This window comes from Caretta caretta, chromosome 10 (assembly GCF_965140235.1).
Source record: "Caretta caretta isolate rCarCar2 chromosome 10, rCarCar1.hap1, whole genome shotgun sequence".
In the NCBI taxonomy this organism is placed as follows: domain Eukaryota; kingdom Metazoa; phylum Chordata; order Testudines; family Cheloniidae; genus Caretta; species Caretta caretta.
Genome location: NC_134215.1, coordinates 53,812,966 through 53,835,570, shown reverse-complemented (window position 1 = coordinate 53,835,570; position 22,605 = coordinate 53,812,966). Strand labels below are relative to the sequence as shown.

The window sequence follows — 22,605 nt, the reverse complement described above, 5'->3', positions numbered from 1 at the left end:
CATTAAAAATGCCAAAGGATATAATAAAAAAAAATTGAAACCTGAACAGAAAACACTTCTAAGTATTATTAAATGTAATAATTACAGCACTGCAAAGGGGAATTAGGCCACGTTAACATTGCTATTGGAATCTTAACTTTTGTTCTTCACAGCTTTTTTGTGGTTTCAGATGTGGAATCTTAATGCTACATTAGCGTAGATGTTTGCATTTAATTTCCTTGTATTTAATAACGTTAGCATTTAAACAATCCCATTTTGGCTTTGAAGTGCCCACCACACTGGGGTGAAAAGAGTGAGAGAGACAAAACCATCCAACTTCGCTGCTGTTATTGGAGATCATTTTCCACAAGACTGGCTTGAGCGGGTAGTAGCACTTCTGTTCACTTAATGATAATTTAGGACCCTGACTTCATTGGGATTTTGTATTAGTACAAGAGTCTACCCAAGTATCACAGTGCAGGACTGGGACCACTACCTTAATAGCTGCACCATCAAAGGAGAGTGTGAAACAACTAAAATTTAGGGTTTTGGTTTTTTTTTAATCAAAGGTTAGATTATGTGAAGAGTAGTATAAGAACATATAAAATTGCAGTGATTACAGCCACAAAAAGCTGGAAAACACACTGTGAGGAAATAGTACCTAACTGTTTCACACTGAGAGAAGCCAAGATACACCAAGTTGTCCCCCACCCAAAATTGCTCTCTTCAGTGAGACTTTGTTGCTTCTACTGTGGAAGAGTGTAACACAAACAAAATCCTTCTTTACCTTTACATCTGCCACAGCACAGGATTTTAAACATTTTTTAAGCCATGATCATTTATACTCTGAACGCAGTCATCCCCACCAGCACTCCCACATTTTTCACCAAGGTTAGGAAGATTTGAACTCTGTGAGTGCAGTATTGCCTTTTTAAAGAAGAGAACTATATGAACACACCCAGAGTGTCAGATACCTAGCAGACACGATATTTCATTTTAGCCCCAAAACTAAGAATGAGTGCAGGACATGAATGAGGTAAGCAGGATATTATTCACCTGGTTCAAGTGCGTGTAGGCTTAGTTGTCCTGGCTGTACATAGTTATTATCCTATGGTCCTAATGCTCCAAGAACAGGAGAATATCCCTCACTTTGTTGTTTGGGCCTTTGTTTTATTGGGGTGGGGGAGGGCTTTTGCTTTCCCCACCATTAGCTTGGCTGACCTGGTGGGATTCTCAAGAGAAGATTAAGTTTTGCATTCTTCACTGCATAGGAGACCAGGGGAAACCATTTGCCTGACCCATATGGGACTCCATTTACACACCCCACTGTCAGGCTGGCATCCATCATTTTTCTGATTGTAGGAGATTCAGACAAGGACCTCCTTGTCCTTCAATAAGTGAGGGATTTACATTTGTGAAGGAATAGCCATTCTGATGGAGGGATTCTCAATGAATGAACTTATGTCTGCTCAGGTGAGTTCCAATGGTTGATCAGGGGATCTTGCAGAGGAGGAGAAGCAGCATTGCTCAGAGTACTGTCTCCATGCAGATGGCCATGCATCTACTAGCTGAAGGCACTGGTAAAGTGAGACCTGCTAGCTTTGCCAAAAGCTCTTCTTGTGGAGGTTTGCCCAAGAAACTCCTAGGTGAATGAGCTTCTCAGACTGGATGGGAGGAGCAATTCTGGTCATTGACAGAATTGTGAGTCTTGAAGATCTGGACAGTTCTATTCTATCTTCTTCACCATAGTATCTAAGGACCTTCCCACAGTGCCTTAGGCAATGTGCCTACTATATTATATGTGGCTTGTTTGCTTTCATCCTCTTCCCAATGGGAGACTGGACTGTTTGTGCAGTGTGGTGTTTTTTTCCATACTGACATGCTGCTACATGTTTATGTTAGAGAAAGTGAGTCAAAGAAATGCATCTTGTACTTGGAATGTGGTGAGGTTTGTGATCATCCTTAGTTCCTGTGGGAATTTGTTCCCAAGTCTGCAACCAGCCCCCAAGGAAGCTCTGTCTCCTGAACACTAGTTTTACCCTTACAGCAGAAAGTTTCACTGAGCCAGAGGAGTGGAAAGGTTGACCATAATCTTCATCCTGGAGCTTTAGGTGATTTTTTTAGATATCCTGTGCCCAGACTACTGACAACCTTGAAAATAAGGACAGAGACCTTGTGCTTGACTTGATATTCTATGGAAAGCCAAGGTAGAGTGTTGAAGGGCTGCCACTTCACATGAATAAGACTTTGATAAGAAGCCATAGAGGTACTGGTAAAATGAGATGCCCTGTGTCTCAAAGGTGGATGTCAGGATAACCACGCACTTTGGGAAAGCTTGAATGGACAATGACTATAACTGGTTGTGGCTTTCTTGACTTTGTATCTCAGGCAGCACTGGGGACAGAGGTAAACCAGAGTACAGAGACAGACCTTTGTGAGGTTGATCAATCACATGAAGGGGTTTTCTCTTCTATTAGAATAGCCAGTGTCTTCATTCAGTAAAAAAAAACCTTGACTACTGCTGTACTCCATCTGGACAGGACAAATACTGAGCTAAACTAACTGTTTTTTGTTTTTAGTCTTCACCCTCCCCCCCAAAAAACCAAACCAAACCAAAAAAATAACCCTGCTTTTTCCACTGAAAATGGAATGGACCCTAGGGTGATGACATGTTCCATGGAACTGTTCAGCACTACTTCCCAATTACTGGTGTCCTGAGGCGGGAGAAGAGACAAGAGGGTCAGAGAGGGAGCATCTTGAGATTCTATGCCTCGTCTCTGCTCTCTTAGAAAGCCCATTTGTATGGGAGCAGTACCAACCTGGGAGAAGAAAACATTCGCCAATCTTCCAAGTGGGTTGTAATCATGAGCTAATAGAACTTCGCAGTCTGGAGGGGAAGCCATCTGAAGGACAGTATCTTTAGTCTGCTGGTATTTCTGTGATAACACAGGTTTTGGATTATCTAAGGAAATGAAGCAGACATTGAGGTCCACGGAGAGTTTGAAAGATTTGTCCAGCTAACTTGGTATGGTTCCTCTACAGCCCTGATGATGGGATCTTTTCTTCTATGCCCTGGAATCCACAGTCTATCCAGAATCTCCAACAGAGATTCAAGCATTAGGAACATGGCTTTGCCCTTCTTCCTATGCTCATGTATAGAGGGTCTATGGTTGTTGGGGTGTAGTCAGTAAAATTCACGAGCCTCATCTCTTCATACAGGAAAAGGAGACCAGATAAAAGGATGAACATAGATATGGACCCTCTTCAGTTGATGACCTGGATGAACGCTTGGAGTGATTAACAGATCCCCCAAGAGATTAAACTCATTATGGCTCTTTCTAGTGTTTCTTCCCTTTTTGGGTTTGGTGTTTTGGAGGTGGGAGGAATCTCTTATCCTCTCCCTGTCCCCACCTCAAGTTGGAACTGCAGAGCAGTGATATCTGGCTGAGAACCTAGGAATACCGCAGACAGTCAGTACTAATGTGAAGCACATTGACTTTCTTTTAGAATCTCTCTCTGAACTCCTGCAAGACCTTAGACTTTGAGAGATGTGGCTGGAAACTGGGTGGCAAGCGGTGTAAAGAAATTAGAATGAACCAAGCTAACTGATGCTCTAAATTTCTAGGCATGGATGATGGGATGGGGAGGAGGGTCTTGCACATAGATGAAGATATGAAACACAAAGTCACTTGCTCAGGGCTGCTGGTGTGCATGGGTGTCCCTATCAAAAATAAAGAGGCTGATTTGAATGGAGTAGAGCAACCACCTGGGTTTTCACACTGCACATCCGAGTTGCCCTTTGGCTGAAAATGACTGGCTGATTCCTAAGGTAAGTGATGAAGAGGGGCAATGATAACTGTGACACAGTGAGGCAGCGTTCAGGCATCATGGCTTTGGCCTTCTCCAATATCATATATCTAGGACAAAGTGAACCTGTCAAAGCAGCAGCCTTGGCCAAGGTATGTGTCCCTTCCCGTCTCTCTTATGAAGCTGGCCCTTGAATCTTGAAGCTGCTCAGTGGTGGACAGAAGCTTTATCAGGATAAAATAGATGAAGATATTTTAGCAGAGCCCATCACTAAGGAAGCACTTGAACTTGGGAAATGCCCAGCTTCCATTACGATCCCCTCCCAGGAATCTCTCCCTACCAGGGCTGCTGCTAGATGGATGGGTGAGTCAGAGTAAAAAAATCTAAAATTCTGTCTGGAAGAGCACAGGATGAATCTCTGTCTAGCACAGAGACAGAAGCCTAATCTCTGAAGGTACTTGCAGTATCATGCGCCCAACAAGGGAAGCAGGCCAGCAGCTTGGGAAAGAAATGGCAAGAGTAATCTCTTATCCTCTGAAATGTGGGTTAAAGATGGAAAACCCATTAGTACTCGAGTGACAGCAGAAGGTACTCGCATGAGAGAACGATGCCCGTAAAGCAAGCCTGCAGCAGGGACGTACAGAATGTGTCGGGACCAGGTCGCGCATATGTGTGTATTTGCAGTATCGCCAGACAGGTGTCAGCATTAATGCTGAATTAATTTAATCTTTGTTGAAAGAAATTGACACAGAACAGAGGGTTAACACTGCTACTGAAATCTTAGTTTAGTGGACTTATTGAAGATTCAACTTCAGGAGAGAAAAAAAAATCCAGGCCTAAACCTCACACGGCAATCAATTGCACCACAGTGAACTACTTTTTTTTTTCTTTTTTTTTTAAAAACCAGCAGGAAGGTTTTTATATCTTTAATACAAAAAATACACCCTGTACAATTTTTTCATCTCATGCTGTTTTCTATGCAGGAGAAAATATATGTATAAGTCAGTATAATAAACTACAAACAAACATTTACAAATGGAAACTTAAAAGCCTGAGATCTCAACTACACCTTTTCACTAGGTTTCTTTGCAATTTACCAAAAAACCTCCCCCAAAACGCAACCAACCAAACAAAAACAAACCCAACCATGTATTTTACATTAAAAAAAAAAGAAATCAAGAAAACTGCAAATTCTATCTAAGTGAATCCATAAAACAGATTCATTGTGGCCTGCTGGAAAGGACTCATCTTTCTACTCCTCTTCTATCACATCCATAGCACAACAGGAAGTCCTGTGATTTTGGAAGCTCTCCCAAGGGCTTGGAAAAAAAAATCACACCAAGCTTATGCTTAAACTGTATTTTAAACTTGTTCCCCAATTTTTTTTTACTAGTTTTATCAATCAAACATAATCAACTTCACAGCAAAACAAAATCTGAAGTTTATAAAATGAAAGAATCAAACTCAAATGGATAAACACAGATGTTTTAAGATTTAATTTTTTCCCCAAAGCTTACCTTGCAGCCTTCACATGTAATGACACCATAATGGATTCCTGATGATTTGTCTCCACAGATCTTGCATGGAATAATTTCAATTTGAGCTGCAACAGAAGCACGCAACCAGTTAATTACATTTTCTTTTAAACACCTTATAAAAGCGTTCCCTGATCAGCATTTGTACAGTGAAAACTAATAACCTACTAAACATTATACTGCATTAACTATTCATTGCTGAACTGTGAGGGTCCCCCTAGAGCCTTGGACTAAATTATGGCTGCTCGTTATATAATAGCTTTCAGGTTATTAAAATGGGTCATTTGAGAAGGTGTTTAAGAACCCACAAGAAGGCTAGGATCAGCATTTCAAAGCCAAAAAGAACTGGGGAGTTCACATTTTGGCTGAAGTACTAAATACTAAAAGGTTTCCTCCAATCTCCTTTCCTCAAAGTTGTTACAAAAGGTATAAAGTTTGTCCTGGCTGAAAATCCATTATATGAATGTAACGCTTTACACATAAGTGTCGTGGCCATCTAGTCTACACTACTGACCAGTTTTATACACAGATAAATATGGAAAATACTGGTAGCATTTTAAATGAAGGATCTCAAATTCACAAAAAATTTAGATTGAATGTTTATTATTAATAATTTGTGTATTAACACCCTGAAACTGAAGAAGGGAGGAAAATATGGCAGTACTCTAGGTGCACTGGAGTATATCTTCTCTTCTTTGTATTTCTCTCCCTTTCTTGAGAAAGGACCAGATGAACTCTATGAAAGCACTGCTTCTTTACTGAACTAAGTTTATCATGCTACAAAGCTCTTTCAGCATATATTGAAGTTCATAAGGTGCCCACCTGGGCAAGTAACACACATTACCAGGGAGTCTGTTCTGTGTAAATACCTAGGAATACATCCTCAAACTCCACCAGTGTATGTGGTTTGCATCCTTCGAAAGGTTCTATTACTAACAAAGTCTCTTTCCAAGCAGGACTTTTCACCAAGTATTGGTAGTGTTTCACAGTTCAGGAGTCCAGTTTACTCTGTGTGTGTGTGCGCACGCACGCATTTTTTAAAAATGGTGTGTACCTGAGTGCTGTTGCCTTGTATGCGGTCTCCAAAATTCTGAGACTGGTTTGTGCAATGTTGTGGGACCAGGCTACATCAATTAAACTGGACTGCTCCATCCATAAGTTTCTCACAATCTCCAATGGAGTTTTTCCAAGATACAATGGGGTTTCTTACCATAATTTACTATCAGAAGAGCAGTTAATCTCCAATGAGGAGTTTAAAATCCATTAACACATTGTCTGATTACCTCAAAGAGACTTTATATTAACTTTGTTGAATTTATAGCTGTCCAACAGTAAACCTTAAAGTACATTACATCACAATGTTTGTGGGTACCTTAGCCTTTTTTCTCAGCATGAGTTCATATGGTAAATGTGTCTGCTTTTCTGATTACAGATTGTGTATTGTTCTATGTACTGTTAAGCACTTTGAACACAGATAGTGTGAAATGAATAGTTGTTAAGCAAGCAATGTCAGTTCTTCTTTCTGACCCACTTACATGCAATAGGGAGACTCACAGTTTAGGGTCAGGCATGTTATTGTAAGGGCCAGAAAACATTAAATGAACATGTTTTAAATTTATTACAGGCATCTGGCAAATTAGAATGTTCCCCAATCCATATAAAATGCAGTGAACGAAGCAACTACTGAGGAATAGTAACTTGCTCCCATGATTTGAACACTAGCTACTATGCTAAACTCAGGAAAGCAGCCCCAGCAGCTATGCAACTACACAGCTTCTTTACTGACATTTCTGTACTAGTGGTTCTCAAACATTTTCACACTGTGGGGCACTGTGTGCAACTGATTCTATACTGGGTACCTCCTACTTCCAGACATTTAATCCCACAATTTTCCTGGGGCAGTTATAATGATAGGCTGAAATGAAAGTGTCATATTAGGATTCTTAAGGAGACAGGACCCCTGAAACCTCTGCAGGTTTGCCTGTACCCTACATACAAGCGCCTTAATTTCACTTTGCTGTTCCGCTCGCACACTGAAAAGAACAGGGGAGGAAGCTACCAAGTGTTAATTTATATTATTTTATTAATATATTATATGCATTAGTAATTACTATAGCATCTGAGTGCCTCACAAATATTCATGACTGAAGCACCTCACAACAGGGCAAGTCATGCCTGACCAACCTGATTGCCTTCTATGATGAGATAACTGGCTCTGTGGATATGGGGAAAGTGGTGGATGTGATATATCTTGACTTTAGCAAAGCTTTTGATACGGTCTCCCACAGTATTCTTGCCAGCAAGTTACAGAAGTATGGATTGGATGAATGGACTATAAGATGGATAGATTGTCGGGCTCAATGGGTAGTGATCAACGGCTCAGTGTCTAGTTGGCAGCTGGTATCAAGCAGGGTGCGCCGGAGTCGGTCCTGGAGCCGGTTTTGTTCAACATCTTTATTAATGATCTGGATGATGGGATGAATTGAACCCTCAGCAAGTTCGAAGATGACACTAAGCTGGGGGGAGACGTAGGTATGCTGGAGGAGTTAGGGTCCAGAGTGACCTAGACAAATTGGAGGATTGGGCCAAAAGAAATCTGATGAGGTTCAACAAGGACAAGTGCAGAGTCCTGCACTTAGGAAGGAAGAATCCTATGCACCGCTACAGGCTGGGGACCTACTGGCTAAGCAGCAGTTCTGCAGAAAAGGACCTGGGGATCACAGTGGACGAGAAGCTGGATATGAGTCAGCAGTGTGCCCTTGCTGCCAAGAAGGCCAACTGCATATTGGGCTGTATTAGTAGGAGCATTGCCAGCAGATCGAGGGAAGCGATTATTCCCCTCTATTTGGTACTGGTGAGGCCACACCTGGAGTACTGTGTCCAGTTTTGGTCCCCCCACTACAGAAGGGATGCGGACAAATTGGAGAGAGTCCAGTGGAGGGCAACGAAAATGATTAGGGGGCTGGGGCACATGACTTACGAGGAGAGGCCAAGGGAACTGGGGTTATTTAGTCTGCAGAAGAGAAGAGTGAGGGAGGATTTGATAGCAGCCTTCAGCTACCTGATGGGGGTTCCAAAGAGGATGGTGCTAGGCTGCTCTCAGTGGTGGCAGATGACAGAACAAGAAGCAATGGTCTCAAGTTGCAGTGGGGGAGGTCTAGGTTAGATATTAGGAAACACTATTTCACTTGGAGGGTGGTGAAGCACCGGAATGGGTTACCTAGGGAGGTGCTGGAATCTCCATCCTTAGCCATTTTTAAGGCCCAGCTTGACAAAGCCCTGACTGGGATGATTTAGTTGGTGTTGATCCTGCTTTGAGCAGGGGATTGGACTAGATGACCTCCTGATGTGTCTCTTCCAACCCTAATATTCTATGATTCTAACAGGTAGCATAGCATTATCCTTATTTTACAAACAGGAAACTGAGGCATGGATATTAAGCAACTGGCTTAATAACACAGAAATTCTAAGACAACTTCAGGAATAAATCATCCAGCTCCCACTTCTGTACTTGAAACGTAAGGCCCACTTTCGTCCCTGCTGTTGTGAGTTAACATCCTATTCGAACTCCTGTTGTCAGTCAATAGATAAGACTCAACTGGCCAGATAAACCTCAATATATAATTTAATACTCCACTTCTGTATATGTAATTCCTGTGTTGTTACATGTAGAAACTGATGTAATAAGGCTGTTTATATGTTATGACTAATGCATTCGTTAAAGTCTCATCTGAAGTTTAAGCATGCAATAGTTATTTCTTTACAAATTGTTAAGCAAGAGGACATTTGCAATTTGTTTCTGGAGAAATGTAACATGCCTTCACAATACTGGCCTAAGGCTAAGTGATGAATTGTCTAAAAAGGGCAATAATTAGCCTAAAATGCATTGTCTGGAATGTCCTACTGCGATGATGAAATGGAATTTACATAAAACACAAGAAGGGAAAGAGTTAGACCCTGGGCACGGAAGCATTTACTGATCATTATGGATAAGGGTAGTGGCACCAAATTAGATATGTTTTTAGAACTCTGAACTTGTCATAGAGTAGATTATCTTTAGTACACTTAGTTTCAATTATCACACAACATTTAATACTTAACCTTTACTTTTAACTTTTGAGCTACAATTCAGTGGAAGGAAGTTCTGAAGCATAAATTTCTTGGGATTGCCATAACCAATAATTGTATTAAAATTAATGCAGGGAAAGACATAAGATCAATTACTGTTTTAAGTGGTTGCTTTTGCAAATCATTATTAAAACAGAACCCTGTCACAAGTTCATATACCTCCTCTAAAATTATTAAAGGGCACAGCTACTTTATGGCTAGTGAATGCAAACTTTCTGTACATAAGCTACATGTTTTTCTTATAAGGGTGAAAATATGGTATCTTTTCTCTCATTTTTTAACTTTGACATACAACTATGAACTTGCTAAAATCTTGTTCATATGCAAACAAGATACATGGGCAACACTTTTGCATGTCAAAAATATGTTACAACTTGAGTTACTCACATTCCCAGTTTCAAAGTTTTCTGCCTATTAATGTTAATTGTATCTGCTTTGTGCTTACAGATATTTATACAGTAGGGTTTTTTCTGGGTTATATAAAATACCGCAATTCATGTTTTAAGCTAGAATTAGCCTAAAATATAGTTTACAATTCCAGTCTTCCCAGGTGGTGCTCAGACCGATTTTGGTTCATGCATGAACAAATAATTTCTTCCATATGAATTGGAGAAAAAATAAAACTCTTGTGGTTGCTTAGAAATGGCTATGGATACCTAGGTGACAGACATAGTTTGTACTGGTAGATTAGAATACTAAGAATATTTCATAATGTTCCAGAACCATACTGAAAGTGTCCTGTGCAGAAGAAGGTGGCACACTCCCACCCAGAAACGGAATTAAAAAACCCAAGCCACACACCAAGAATCCCAAATACAGGCTCAAGCTGGCAGTCACCTGAGTAGCACAATAGGCCACTGCAGAAATAACTCTTGAGAACACGAAGTGGCCATTGAGGGAAAGAGGCAGTCCTTCTGAATATCTATGGTATTTATACTGTCCCCATCACATTAGTGTCTGAGTACCTCACAGTCTAATAGTCTTCATCCTCACAACAACCCTGTGAGGTGGCAGTACTATTATCCCTGTTTTAAAGTTGGGAAATGGAGGCACAGAGAGGCCAAGTCACTTGTCCAAGATCACACAGAAAATCTGTGGCAGATCAGTGAATTGATCCAGTGTGTCCCAAGTGGTAGGCAAGTGCCCTAACTACTAGAGACTACTTTCCCATCCATCCCTGATGTTTTGATTTGGATGTTTTATTGACTGGCTATATTACCTCTTTGACATCCGTTTTGGTTGGTACAGTTTTGTTACATTTTCATTTTGAAAAATAAAATTATGTTTGTTTTAGCCTAATTGCACTCCCAACAGCCAACCAAAATCAGCACTAATTGGCATCTTTGTGAGCTGCCTATACTCAAAAAGCCTCCCTTCATCTCCTCTCACTCTGTGCTTCATTCCATCCAGGTCTGGAACAGTCTCCCTGCACTTCTCTGCCAAGAACCCTCGCTCACAGAGCCTCCCCAAAACTCATTTCTTATAAGAGCATAAGAACGGCCAGACTGGGACAGGCAAAAAGTCCATCTAGCCCAGTATCCTGTCTTCCGACAGGGGCCAATGTGAGCTGCCCCAGAGTGAATGAACAGGACAGGTAATCATCAAGTGATCCATCGCCTGTCACCCATTCCCAGCTTCTGGCAAACAGAGGCTAGGGACACCATCCCTGCCCATCTTGGCTAATAGTCATTGATGGACCAATCATCCATGAATTTATCTAGTTCTTTTTTGAACCCTATTATACTTTTGGCCTTCGCAACATCCTCTGGCAAGGAGTTCCACAGGTTGACTGAGTTGTGTGAAAAAATACTTCCTTTTGTTTGTTTTAAATCTGCTGCCTATTTAATTTCATTTGGTGGCCCGTAGTTCTTATGTTCTGAGATGGAGTAAATAACACTTCCGTATTTACTTTCTCCACACCAGTCATGATTTTATAAACCTCTACCTTATCCCTCCTTAGTCATCTCTTTTCCAAGCTGAAAAGTCCCAGTCATATTAATCGCTTCTCATATGGCAGCCGTTCCACAACCCTAATAATTTTTGTTGCCCTTTTCTGAACCTTTTCGAAGTCCAATATATCTTTTTTGAGATGGGCGACCACATCTGCATGCAGTATTCAAGATGTGGGCATACCATGGATTTATATAGAGGCAATAGGATATTTTCTGTCTTACTATCTATCCCTTTCTTAGTGATTCCCAACATTATGTTACACACTTTTTTGACTGCCGCTGCACATTGAGTGGATGTTTTCAGAGAACTATCCATAAGAACATAAGAATGGCCATACCGGGTCAGACCAAAGATCCATCCAGCCCAGTATCCTGTCTACTGACAGTGACCAATGCTAGGTGCCCCAGAGGGAGTGAACCTAACAGGTAATGATCAAGTGATCTCTCTCCTGCCATCCATCTCCACCCTCAGACAATCAGAGGCTAGGGACACCATTCCTTACCCATCCTGGCTAATAGCCATTAATGGACTTAACCTCCATGAATTTATCCAGTTCTCTTTTAAACCCTGTTACAGTCCTAGCCTTCACAACCTCCTCAGGCAAGGAGTTTCACAGGTTGACTGTGTGCTGTGTGAAGAAGAACTTCCTTTTATTTGTTTTAAACTTGCTGCCCATTAATTTCATTTGGTGGCCCCTAGTTCTTATATTATGGGAACAAGTAAATAACTTTTCCTTATTCACTTTCTCCCCACCACTCATAATTTTATATACCTCTATCATATCCCCCCTTAGTCCTCTCTTTTCCAAGCTGAAAAGTCTTAGCCTCTTTAATCTCTCCTCATCTGGGACCTATTCCAAACCCCTAGTCATTTTAGTTGCCCTTCTCTGAACCCTTTCTAATGCCAGTATATCTTTTTTGAGATGAGGAGACCACATCTGTATGCAGTATTCAAGATGTGGGAGTACCATGGATTTATATAAGGGCAATAAGATATTCTCCGTCTTATTCTCTATCCCTTTTTTAATGATTTCTAACATCCTGTTTGCTTTTTTGATTGCCGCTGCACACTGCGTGAATGTCTTCAGAGAACTATCCACGATGACTCCAAGATCTTTCTCCTGATTAGTTGTAGCTAAATTAGCCCCCATCATATTGTATGTATAGTTGGGGTTATTTTTTCCAATGTGCATTACTTTACATTTATCCACATTAAATTTCATTTGCTATTTTGTTGCCCAATCACTTAGTTTTGTGAGATCTTTTTGAAGTTCTTTACAGTCTGCTTTGGTCTTAACTATCTTGAGCAGTTTAGTATCATCTGCAAACTTTGCCACCTCACTGTTTACCCCTTTCTCCAGATCATTTATGAATAAGTTGAATAGGATTGGTCCTAGGACTGACTCTTGGGGAACACCACTAGTTACCCCTCTCCATTCTGAAAATTTACCATTTATTCCTATCCTTTGTTCCCTGTCTTTTAACCAGTTCTCAAACCATGAAAGGATCTTCCCTCTTATCCCATGACAACTTAATTTATGTAAGAGCCTTTGGTGAGGGACCTTATCAAAGGCTTTCTGGAAACTGAAGTACACTATGTCCACTGGATCCCCCTTGTCCACATGTTTGTTTACCCCTTCAAAGAACTTTAATAGATTAGTAAGACATGATTTCCCTTTACAGAAACCATGTTGACTTTTGCCCAACAATTTATGTTCTTCTATGTGTCTGACAATTTTATTCTTTACTATTGTTTCAACTAATTTGCCCGGTACTGATGTTAGACTTACCGGTCTGTAATTGCTGGGATCACCTCTAGAGCCCTTTTTAAATATTGGCGTTACATTAGCTATCTTCCAGTCATTGGGTACAGAAGATGATTTAAAGGACAGGACATTGCTTTGATGCTCTTGACTCCAAGATCTCTTTCTTGAGTGGTAACAGCTAATTTAGACCCCATCATTTTATATGTACAGTTGGGATTATGTTTTCCAATGTGCAGTACTTTGCGTTTATCAACAATGAATTTCATCTTACATTTTGTTGCCCAGTTACCAGTTTTGAGAGATCCTTTTGTAGCTCTTCGCAGCCTGCCTGGAACTTACCTATCTTGAGTAGTTTTGTATCATCTGCAAATTTTGCCACCTCACTGTTTACCCCTTTTCCCAGAATATGTTAAATAGGACTGGTCCCAGTACAGACCCCTGGGGGACACCACTATTTACCTCTCTCCATTCTGAAAACTGACCATTTATTCTTCTCCAGGTAATCACCCCTCCCTTATTAATTCTCACATCCTTCCCTCTAATGAAATATTGTCCTATGCCTTTTCTTGGTCAGATTGTCAACTCTTCAGGGTAAGGAAGGAATCTAACTCTACATTTGTGAAGTGCTGTGTAAACTTACAGTTCTTTACAAGTTTTACAGTTTTATTATTTGTGTTATCCTGTGGAGAGTCCCAAGACCAGGGCCTGATTATGCTAGGCTCTGCAAGAGACAGCCCTTGCCTCAAATTTTTACAGTTTAAGACAAGTTAGACAAAGGAAGCATTATTCCCTTTTATGAATGGGAAACTGAGTAACAGATTAAGACTCCAATTCAGCAAAACACCTAAGAATGTTATCAATAGAACCAGTAGAAAGTTTTCTTATTAAAAGTTTTTTTTCTGTGGAAAAATGAGGTTTTGTTAAAAACAAAATTTTTCTGCAAGGAATTTCATTTGACAAATTTGTCACTTTCCAAAACTTTTTCAGAACAAAAAATGTAGGGAAACAAATTCCAATTCTTTTTCAGAAGTTTTCATTTCAAAATTGTAGGGGCTCCCACACACTTTTTGACTGGTTTCCAACTGGCAAAAGTGAGACAGTCAAAGTGTTGATCGCAGAGAGAAGGTCACTTTTAAAAGCAGGTTCTTTCTCCCCACACACTTACTATTTCCCAACTGTATAGTAACTTGAAAGAATTGCTAAACAAAAATGTAGGAAAACGTTCTCACCCCCAACCCTTTTGCAGAGGTTCAGAATTGCCTGCAGAAAAACAGATTGTCTGGATGGGAAAAAACAAATTGGGGGGAGGGGGGTAGAACAGTTTTCCCAGCAGTGGTAGTGATTAGTTTTGTGTATATACTCCTGTGGCATTGATTCCTGCTTCGCTGAGTAGAGATGGATTTAAGCACATGCTTAACTGCTTTGTTGAATTGGAGCCTATGCGCTCAATCCTGCAAAGCGCTAAGCATCTTGGCTCTGATCCTGCAATGTTCTTATGCAAGTGTTTTACTTCATTTACATCATTGGGACTACTTCCATGGTCAAAGTGGCTAGATGGACACTTCTGTGACTTGTTCAAGGCTGCACAAGTAGTTCACAGCAGAGTCAGGAACTGAACCCAGATTTCCAAAGTCCCAGTCCAGTGCCTTAGCCAAAAAAGCTTCTTCCTCTCTACATAATAAATATTTAACAATGAAAAATCCTTTTCTGCATTTCAGTTAGATGTTTTCTACCTTATAGACTGTGCAGAATTTCCTTACCCCACACATTCAAATAGGGCGTTAAACTAGGTTAAGTATATAAACTGAGCTAACCTGCTCCTGAAAGGCTGCAATTTGTGCTACACATCATTGCTACTGCTGTTTTATAAGTATATTGATTTAATTAGGAGTCATACATATTCATTGACACAAACAAGCAAGGTACGTGTAATGTGCTGTTTAAAGCAACAAAATCTGAGCAGAAACTGAATTCACAAGGAACAATTTTACTATATAATATTCTAATCCCCCTGCATTTTCAGCTTCATTACCTAAACAATTTGCTCTGTCATGCACCCTAAGTAATTCAACTCAGCTGCTAATTTCTCTCCTCCAAACATCTGCAGTTTCAATAAACCAAAAGCTAGTGGCAGCACAGCTCCACAAATTTCGTCAATATGTTACATTTCGTTAAGCGACCATATGACTGTTCAGACGCATTAAGCTATTTAAAACCTCATTCATTCTAGGACTATGAAAATGGCTAGAACAGCTTTGTTAGAACACATGCTATTTGTTTTGACAGAAACATATTGGGCCAAATTCTACTCAGTTACACAGGTACAATTCCACTGAAGTCAATGGGTGTGGTAAATGGGTGGACCCAAGAGCATCAGAGCATAAATTAAAAACAAAATATGAGGAAGAAAGGCTCCAGTGCCTGGCTTAAACTCCTTGTGCCTGAACGTTGCTGGGACCCTGTCAGAAGGCCACTAAGAGTTTGAAAGTATGTAGATGGATAAACAGTATGGGGTCAAAGTTTTAGAAGGATGGACTCCTGGCCTCTTCTTCTTTCTGGCACAATTTGGGCCCACAATATTAATTGCTGGTGAAAATTTAAGTCCTTCTGCCTCTAATAGCCTGATTTGAGTGTGCCAGAGGGCAACTATGCTCTTCCATTCAGGTTCTTGTACCATGCGCATCATCCAGGTATCTGTGTGTATTGCTCTATATTACACCACAAGATGCAACATACAAATTTTAAGTAGCTCAAGCTTTGTTACTGAATTAAGAAACTTGCTAGAGTAACTGCAGGCTATATGAAAAATGGTCTGGATTCCATAAGGGTGTAATTACTGCTTTTTAAATAAGTTTTTGTTGTTGTGGCAGTGTCTTTTAACTCATCTGTTCAGTTGACTAACTGCCGGACAATTTTAAGTTGCCTGAGCATCTGCTAAACATTACAAATGGCTGGACCAATTTTTCTTCTACAAATAATACTTTCAATAATTAAAAAAACAACTGTGTAAAAGCAGATTCTCTTATAAGATAAATTAGCACAATCTTCTAGAAGAATCACAAACACACAGGGAAGACAAGCAGTTACCTTAATTCAAAATTAAGTGGAAAGCATTTGGTGTGTGTGTGTGGGGGGTACAAAGTTCATCCCTTTCCTCATCCTTATAGTCCATAACTGAGCCAACCATGGGTTGACTTGATCTTGAGACACATGCAATTGTGTGGGCAACACAAAGCAGTTAAGAACTATTGAACAAAGTGTTGTGGGAGAACTCATTTACATGGAGTTTTCTACCTCTCGATAAGTTGTCTAACTGTAAATGATTTCATCTTGCTCCTAGCTCTCCCCATTTTCTTGGTTTTACCTACACTTGAGCTAATTTCTTCCCTCTTGCACCAATGCTACTCTGGCATCAAACACTTGACATCATGCATACATGTGAAAGACACCTTGACTTTTATCCTTATGTTCAGAGACACTTCCATTGGACTTCAAACCATTCATTGATTTTTATGAACGCAACTGATGGCACTGAGAAAGGATAAAAACATTGTATCGTTTTATGTCTCTGTACAGGTGCCTGTTTGCTTGAAGGCACAGTTAGTTACACACACAAAACTGGACACTGTGGCTGAATAGAAGGATTTTTGTATTATGCAACAGACACCTGTCATGAACTAAACAGCAGTCCCTCTGTCACCCACAGTTGACTGCTGCCATAAGGCGAAAAAAGTGCAATCTAATTTGCATCTGAAAACTAGATGTTCTTCCCAAATGCTCGCGGAGGGCATGACAGGTAGAGATGGCTCTTGCATTGAACAGTAGCCACATTATGAAGCCACTTCATTGCACGCTGGAATACAATGCAACAGCAATCAACTAAGTGACAAGTCTATACCTAAGGAAGGATCAGGACTGTCACATCCAGAGAACGTGTATGACTCTGTTGGGTACATGAGCACAGATGTGCAAGGACAGCCAATAATGAAAATGCTGGCACCTAAGGTACACAGGCAAAACAGCTTAAAGCATTAACCATGCATGTTTTAAAAGTCTCCCCCAACTAGCTAATTATAACGAAATTTTAGACAATGTTTGTTTTTCTATTGGGAAGACACAAAGTTTGTTATTGCTCAAGAGTATTTGAAGTCAATAATGATTTCTTAAAGAGCAGTCAAACATTTGTTTTGGAAAGACCAAGAACGACATGAACTAAACAGATAAGAGAAGATAGTTCACATTTTGGTTTTCCCAACTTAGACAGCAGCATGCAAGCAGAGAACACAGCTATTCATAAGAAATACTGGACCAGATCCTCAGCTGATGTAAATCAACCTAGTGCCATTTTAGTCAATGGAATTATGACTGTACACCAGCTGAAGATCTGGCCTGTTATCAGTGCATCTAGTCTTGAATTAGGCCTTCATTGCCAGACTGTTTACTTTAACTTCACTGTCTTGCTGGACACAAAATACATTTGTTTATTTCTACTTTCCATTCATCATGATTTTGTGAAGGACTGTGTGTGTGTGTAAAAGTGTTCCATCAGTTATTTGAAAGCTATTTCTTTGGAAAAAAATCTCTCTTCATTAGCTGTAAAGCGTGCTTAAAAAAAAAAAATCACAGCTTTGTGAAATGCATGAAATTATAGAAGACTGGACATTTAAGAACAATTAATTCTTTAGATTAATCTTTTAGTGTATATTTTAATAACGTAGCAAGATGGTATTTAAGGATACTCATCTTGTAACATTCTTTGAGGATAAGACAACATACCAGGCATAACAAAAAACCCAATTACCAGCTGTGATCACAGATTCTGTCCCTCTCCCCGATGGAGAAGATGATGCAATCACCAACCACAGCATGTAGCATAATCATTACTTCACTGCAGTTTCAAAATAGATGAACTAAAATTACTGCAAATGGGAGAGGAGGAAAAGAGCAGAGAAAGGAGAAGGGGAGAGGTCCTCCTATACAAGGCCCTGTAGGTGCCAAAGCCAAGGTATTTTAAGACTGGTTTGACTATTTCAACAAGGTAAGAAAAGGCTTCCAAGTTTAATAAAATGGCAGGATCATCCTGTAACATGTTGGTTTCTCATACAAGACAGAGCTGGGATCCTTTCTCCAGTACCCGAATAGCACACATTTGTGAATCAAACATGTTTAAACAATTCTGCCCCTTTCTTTTACTTTTATATTAACTGTATGGGCCATCCAAGGCATGAATGGGAGTGGAACAGATATAGGGTATGTTCAATATACAACATGATTCTTAAATGCAATTTCAGTAAAACAGGTCTTCATAATCAGAAAAAATACACTGTGCAGCCTCATTTAAGAAATGGCAACAATATGCTTATCCTAAATCAGAGTTAACATTGGCTAGGACAGTAGTTCAGGAGATGGGCATTCTATTTCTGATGTCGGTGCTGTCCTGCTGTGTTAATTTGGACATCAGTCTGTGCCTCCATTTCCCTTCCTGTATAATGGAAATGATAATTCTCTACCCCAAATAAATATCTTGAGCCTTAGTCTTTACAGTTAAATCCTCTACATGGTTGTCATGGAGGTGTGACTGCCCTGTAGAGCCTGCTACGTGTGGCACTGCAGGTACTCCCTTCCTCATTTTCCTCCTCCTGCCCCAGGGTTTTCTATATCTTCCAGGGTTCACATTGCTCAGCCATCCAGCAGGGTCACTGAGTTCAATACCCTTTCAGGATAAGAAGTCCAAATAAAAATCCAAAACAAAAGGCGTTTCTGACCTTTGGGGTGTCTCTGGAGCATATCCTCTTCCCAGTCCCTTTTGGGTTACCTTTCAGTCTCTCTAGCCCTCCTTAAATAGGAGGCCTCAGCTCTCCTCCTCAGAGCTGGGTTGTAAGTTAGCCAGCTTCTTTCTCAGTTGGCCCCTTTCCCCAGTTAGTTCTCAGAGTGCACAGGACAGCCTTCTCCTGCTAGAGTCTGCCCTGCCATGAGGGAGGAAGCAGCATTTATCTTCATCCTTCCGCTTCCCAACTCACCCCTATTGTTTGGGTGAATGGACAGTCTCCTCCTGCCCTCTCTGCAAGGCTCCGGATCTCAAGGCCTTAAAGTCATAGTGATGGGATTTCCTCCCACGAACCACTTACTTCCCAGACAACTTCCCCTCTAGCAAGATCTTCTAGGTCCTTGTATACATGTCAGACCTTTCAAAATGTTAAAGGGCAACACCTCATCATGGGGACGGGGTGACTACTAGGCACCACTACCCTTAAGGGGGCAGTCTATCCCATCACACTGGTGCATAGCCAAATAAACTGGGACATGCACTAGGTAGCTTTATTGGGGTCAATTTGGAAATGAATTCTCCCCCCGACAGGCTATTTGCCCTTTTCATGCTTCTAAGGTGCTTTGAGATCCTCAGATTGAACTATCATGGACACGCAAAACACTGCTGCAAAGTGTCTTATCTCTAGAATTTCAGCTACCGTGTTAGGTATATTTTTTTACATTTAATAAACAAGATTTAAGAACATAATTACATAGCCATAAAATACTGCCATTGACATGGCAATATCAAATATTTAGATGCACAAACACCCCAATTTACCTGTAATGAATTTTTTTTTTAAATAAACTCAAGTTCAGCTTGTTGTAACAGCACTTGAGAATGGTGAACAGCAGCTTCTCTAAATACAGTTTCTGTTCTGAGTTGCTACTGCCTTTATTCAGTAAGCAGCAGGCAAACAAAGTTGACCCAGGCTGGATGATGTTACAGGACTCTAGGGTTCATAGAATTTTTGACTTAACCACTAACCTTGGTCACTTGTGAAAATGAGCACATAGCAGGGATACTTGTATGTCCTATTGTCACATGCTGTACACTAGGGTGTTCTACTGCTAGGAGAGGCCAATCCACATTTTGTATAAAAAAAATAAGCTGGTAGGCCTATGCTCCTGTGCTCTCAGGAGTGGTACCCTGAAGACTTCTGATCTTGAGGCAGTGTGTGTCCCCTTATGTCTTTTATCTAGCTAGGGGCTTGTGAAGTTTTCATAGTTGATTTTTCCTTGCGCATGTAAAGAAATAACGTGTACTGAATGAGGTCTGCATATTGGTTTCTCTTTTGCTAGCGACAATGGAAAGGGATAGGAAAGCCAAATTTAGCACCTGCAGTGTAAATCTTGAATCATGCCATTTGACCAGCTGGTTGGACAATGGTAAGCATTTTTCTTGGAATTTTTTTTTTAAACACAACCCAAATGCTTTCCATTTTTGGATGAAAAACTGAAAAAAAAATTTTTTCAATCAAAAACCAGAAAATATAGAAATTATTTTCTTCATTTTGAAGAAGGCTCTCCCTCCCGCCTCAAAAAAAAAAAATTCCATACTTTCATGGATTAACCCAGAGCAGAAGTTATCTCATGTTTCAGGCTAGATTTCCTACCATTAGCTGCTGAAATTCTAATTTCATTACATCCACATCATCTTCCCCAAGCTTCTTGTCCTCAAACACATACATTTATTTATAGGAACATTTTTAAATGCTATGTTTTCCTACTACCTAAAAGAAAAAGCAGAAATGACCAAGTACCTAAAAAATTTTAAGCAAACATTTAACAGATCTGCCAGAAATATCACATCTCACTACACTGACCTTTATTTTAATGGGGTTTTTTAACATGTGGCAAGCATGCTTCTAAATCATTATATAACTATACTTAAGAAGCAACTGTTGTAGCCTCCATCCAAAAGGTGTACAATCATGCCATATGCAGGATTATGAAGTTAAATATAGCTGGCAGTTGAATTATGCTTGGTTTGCTTCATAGGGTGTCTTACACCAGCATTTTATAGTGTGGTGGGAAGGGTACTTACGAGACGACTATACAAAACATTAAATATGGCTGCTTTTTCTTCAGAAGAGCCCCATACATTTGTGTTATCTGTTTGCAAAATTATACCTCAGTTCAATAGCCTTATTACTATCCATACTAGCAAAAATCAAATGACACCTACTATTACAAGAAAAAAGCAGGTGGGAAAGCTAATCAGCTTGCAATATTGTGTCAACATTATTAACAAGTTCAGCTAAATTCATTAATGCTAACAAGGTGACAGTTAGGCTCCTGAATTGTTAAAAGGACACTTGTCAGTGTTAAGGAGGCTAAAATATGACCCACGTTGTCGGTAGTTCCACCTTTTGCATCCTTTGCACATGCACACTTTTATAGTTAATAACACTGCAGAATATTGTTTAAAAAGCTGAGTGTGTTTAACAAACTGTTGCATCCCTATTCCTCTATCATAACACGTATGCATTAATCTGTTTACACGTACCATTAGGCTAAATCATATACCAGTTTAGTGGTAATTTCCAGAATCCAGAAGGTAAAATTAAACAGATGGGATCACAGTCAAGGTAGTGTCCCTTTAAATAGAGCATTTTATCATGACTTGGCTTTCTCCAGTGCCTTTGCTAGGGCATAGAGACTTCATTGGGGGTTTTGCCTCAGAGAGAATGGCAGGATGTGTTCCTTGGAGCACTCAGAAGTGCTACTTTGAGTGATTATGTTAAAAGCCTGTCAACCACAGATGGCATATAAGCCACTTCCCCACAAGAGAGCTGAGCTTTGATGAAAAACCACTCTAAAATCTGAATTTACCTTTTATAAAGTAAAGTGAGCAGAGAAACCATCTCACCCAGACAAGGAGTTCTTCCAAACTGAAGTGACTACATCTGCATTTAAAAAATATTTTCCTTTATTTTAGCTGCATGGGAACTTGATGTCACTTAAAAGATTTCCTTTGATGTTGCATGCCAAGTGGCACAATTAGTTTCTTATATAAAGATATACTCTGTCTAGTTTAAATTTTCATATTAAAGTGATTCATCTAATAGAAGTACAATAACAACCAAACACAGGCTCACAGTCTCAGAATAGTCAAAAAAGTTTCCACTCACTATCAGTCAACTTCTCTCCCTCGAAACAGATCTTCCTGGCTCCATTTGTGGTAAAAAGTTCTGGGCATTTATTCTGTATGTTGGGTTTCCTATAATACTTGGCTATTAAAAGCTCATCAATGTTAAAAATCATCAACAAATCAGGATCATTAGAGCTGTCTACTCGACCCAAGTCTATGCACCATCTCCTTATATTAATCCCTTTACCAGATCCAGAGAATTATTTTAACCACTAATAAAGATAAAGAAGTGTGTTTTTCATTAGCACCATCTCTAGTGCACCTATGCTGCTTTGCCTTTTCATAGGAAATGTAATCAGGTCTCTTAATTAAATAGCGAGACAACTATTTCAGAGGATGCCAAATCCACAGCTATTGCAGTCAGTTACCTACTTAGTTTCTAGTGGCAAGCACCAAAAATATTGATTATAATAGATGTTTTCTCCATCTGAAGGGAAAGAAAAATGTATCTATAAACTTCTACTGACATCTATAAG

At 40.0% G+C, this 22,605-nt stretch overlaps 1 protein-coding gene across 3 annotated transcripts in view; it reads right to left on the bottom strand.

Annotated features, from left to right (window-relative positions):
- Window positions 1-22,605, bottom strand: part of RORA (RAR related orphan receptor A) — a 558,534-nt gene that overhangs the window by 35,494 nt on the left and 500,435 nt on the right. For all 3 annotated transcript variants that reach the window (XM_048866510.2, XM_048866507.2, XM_048866508.2), the window contains one exon: window positions 5,304-5,389. In XM_048866510.2, the coding sequence (XP_048722467.1) occupies window positions 5,304-5,389 (86 nt within the window). The remainder of the gene's footprint in view (window positions 1-5,303; window positions 5,390-22,605) is intronic.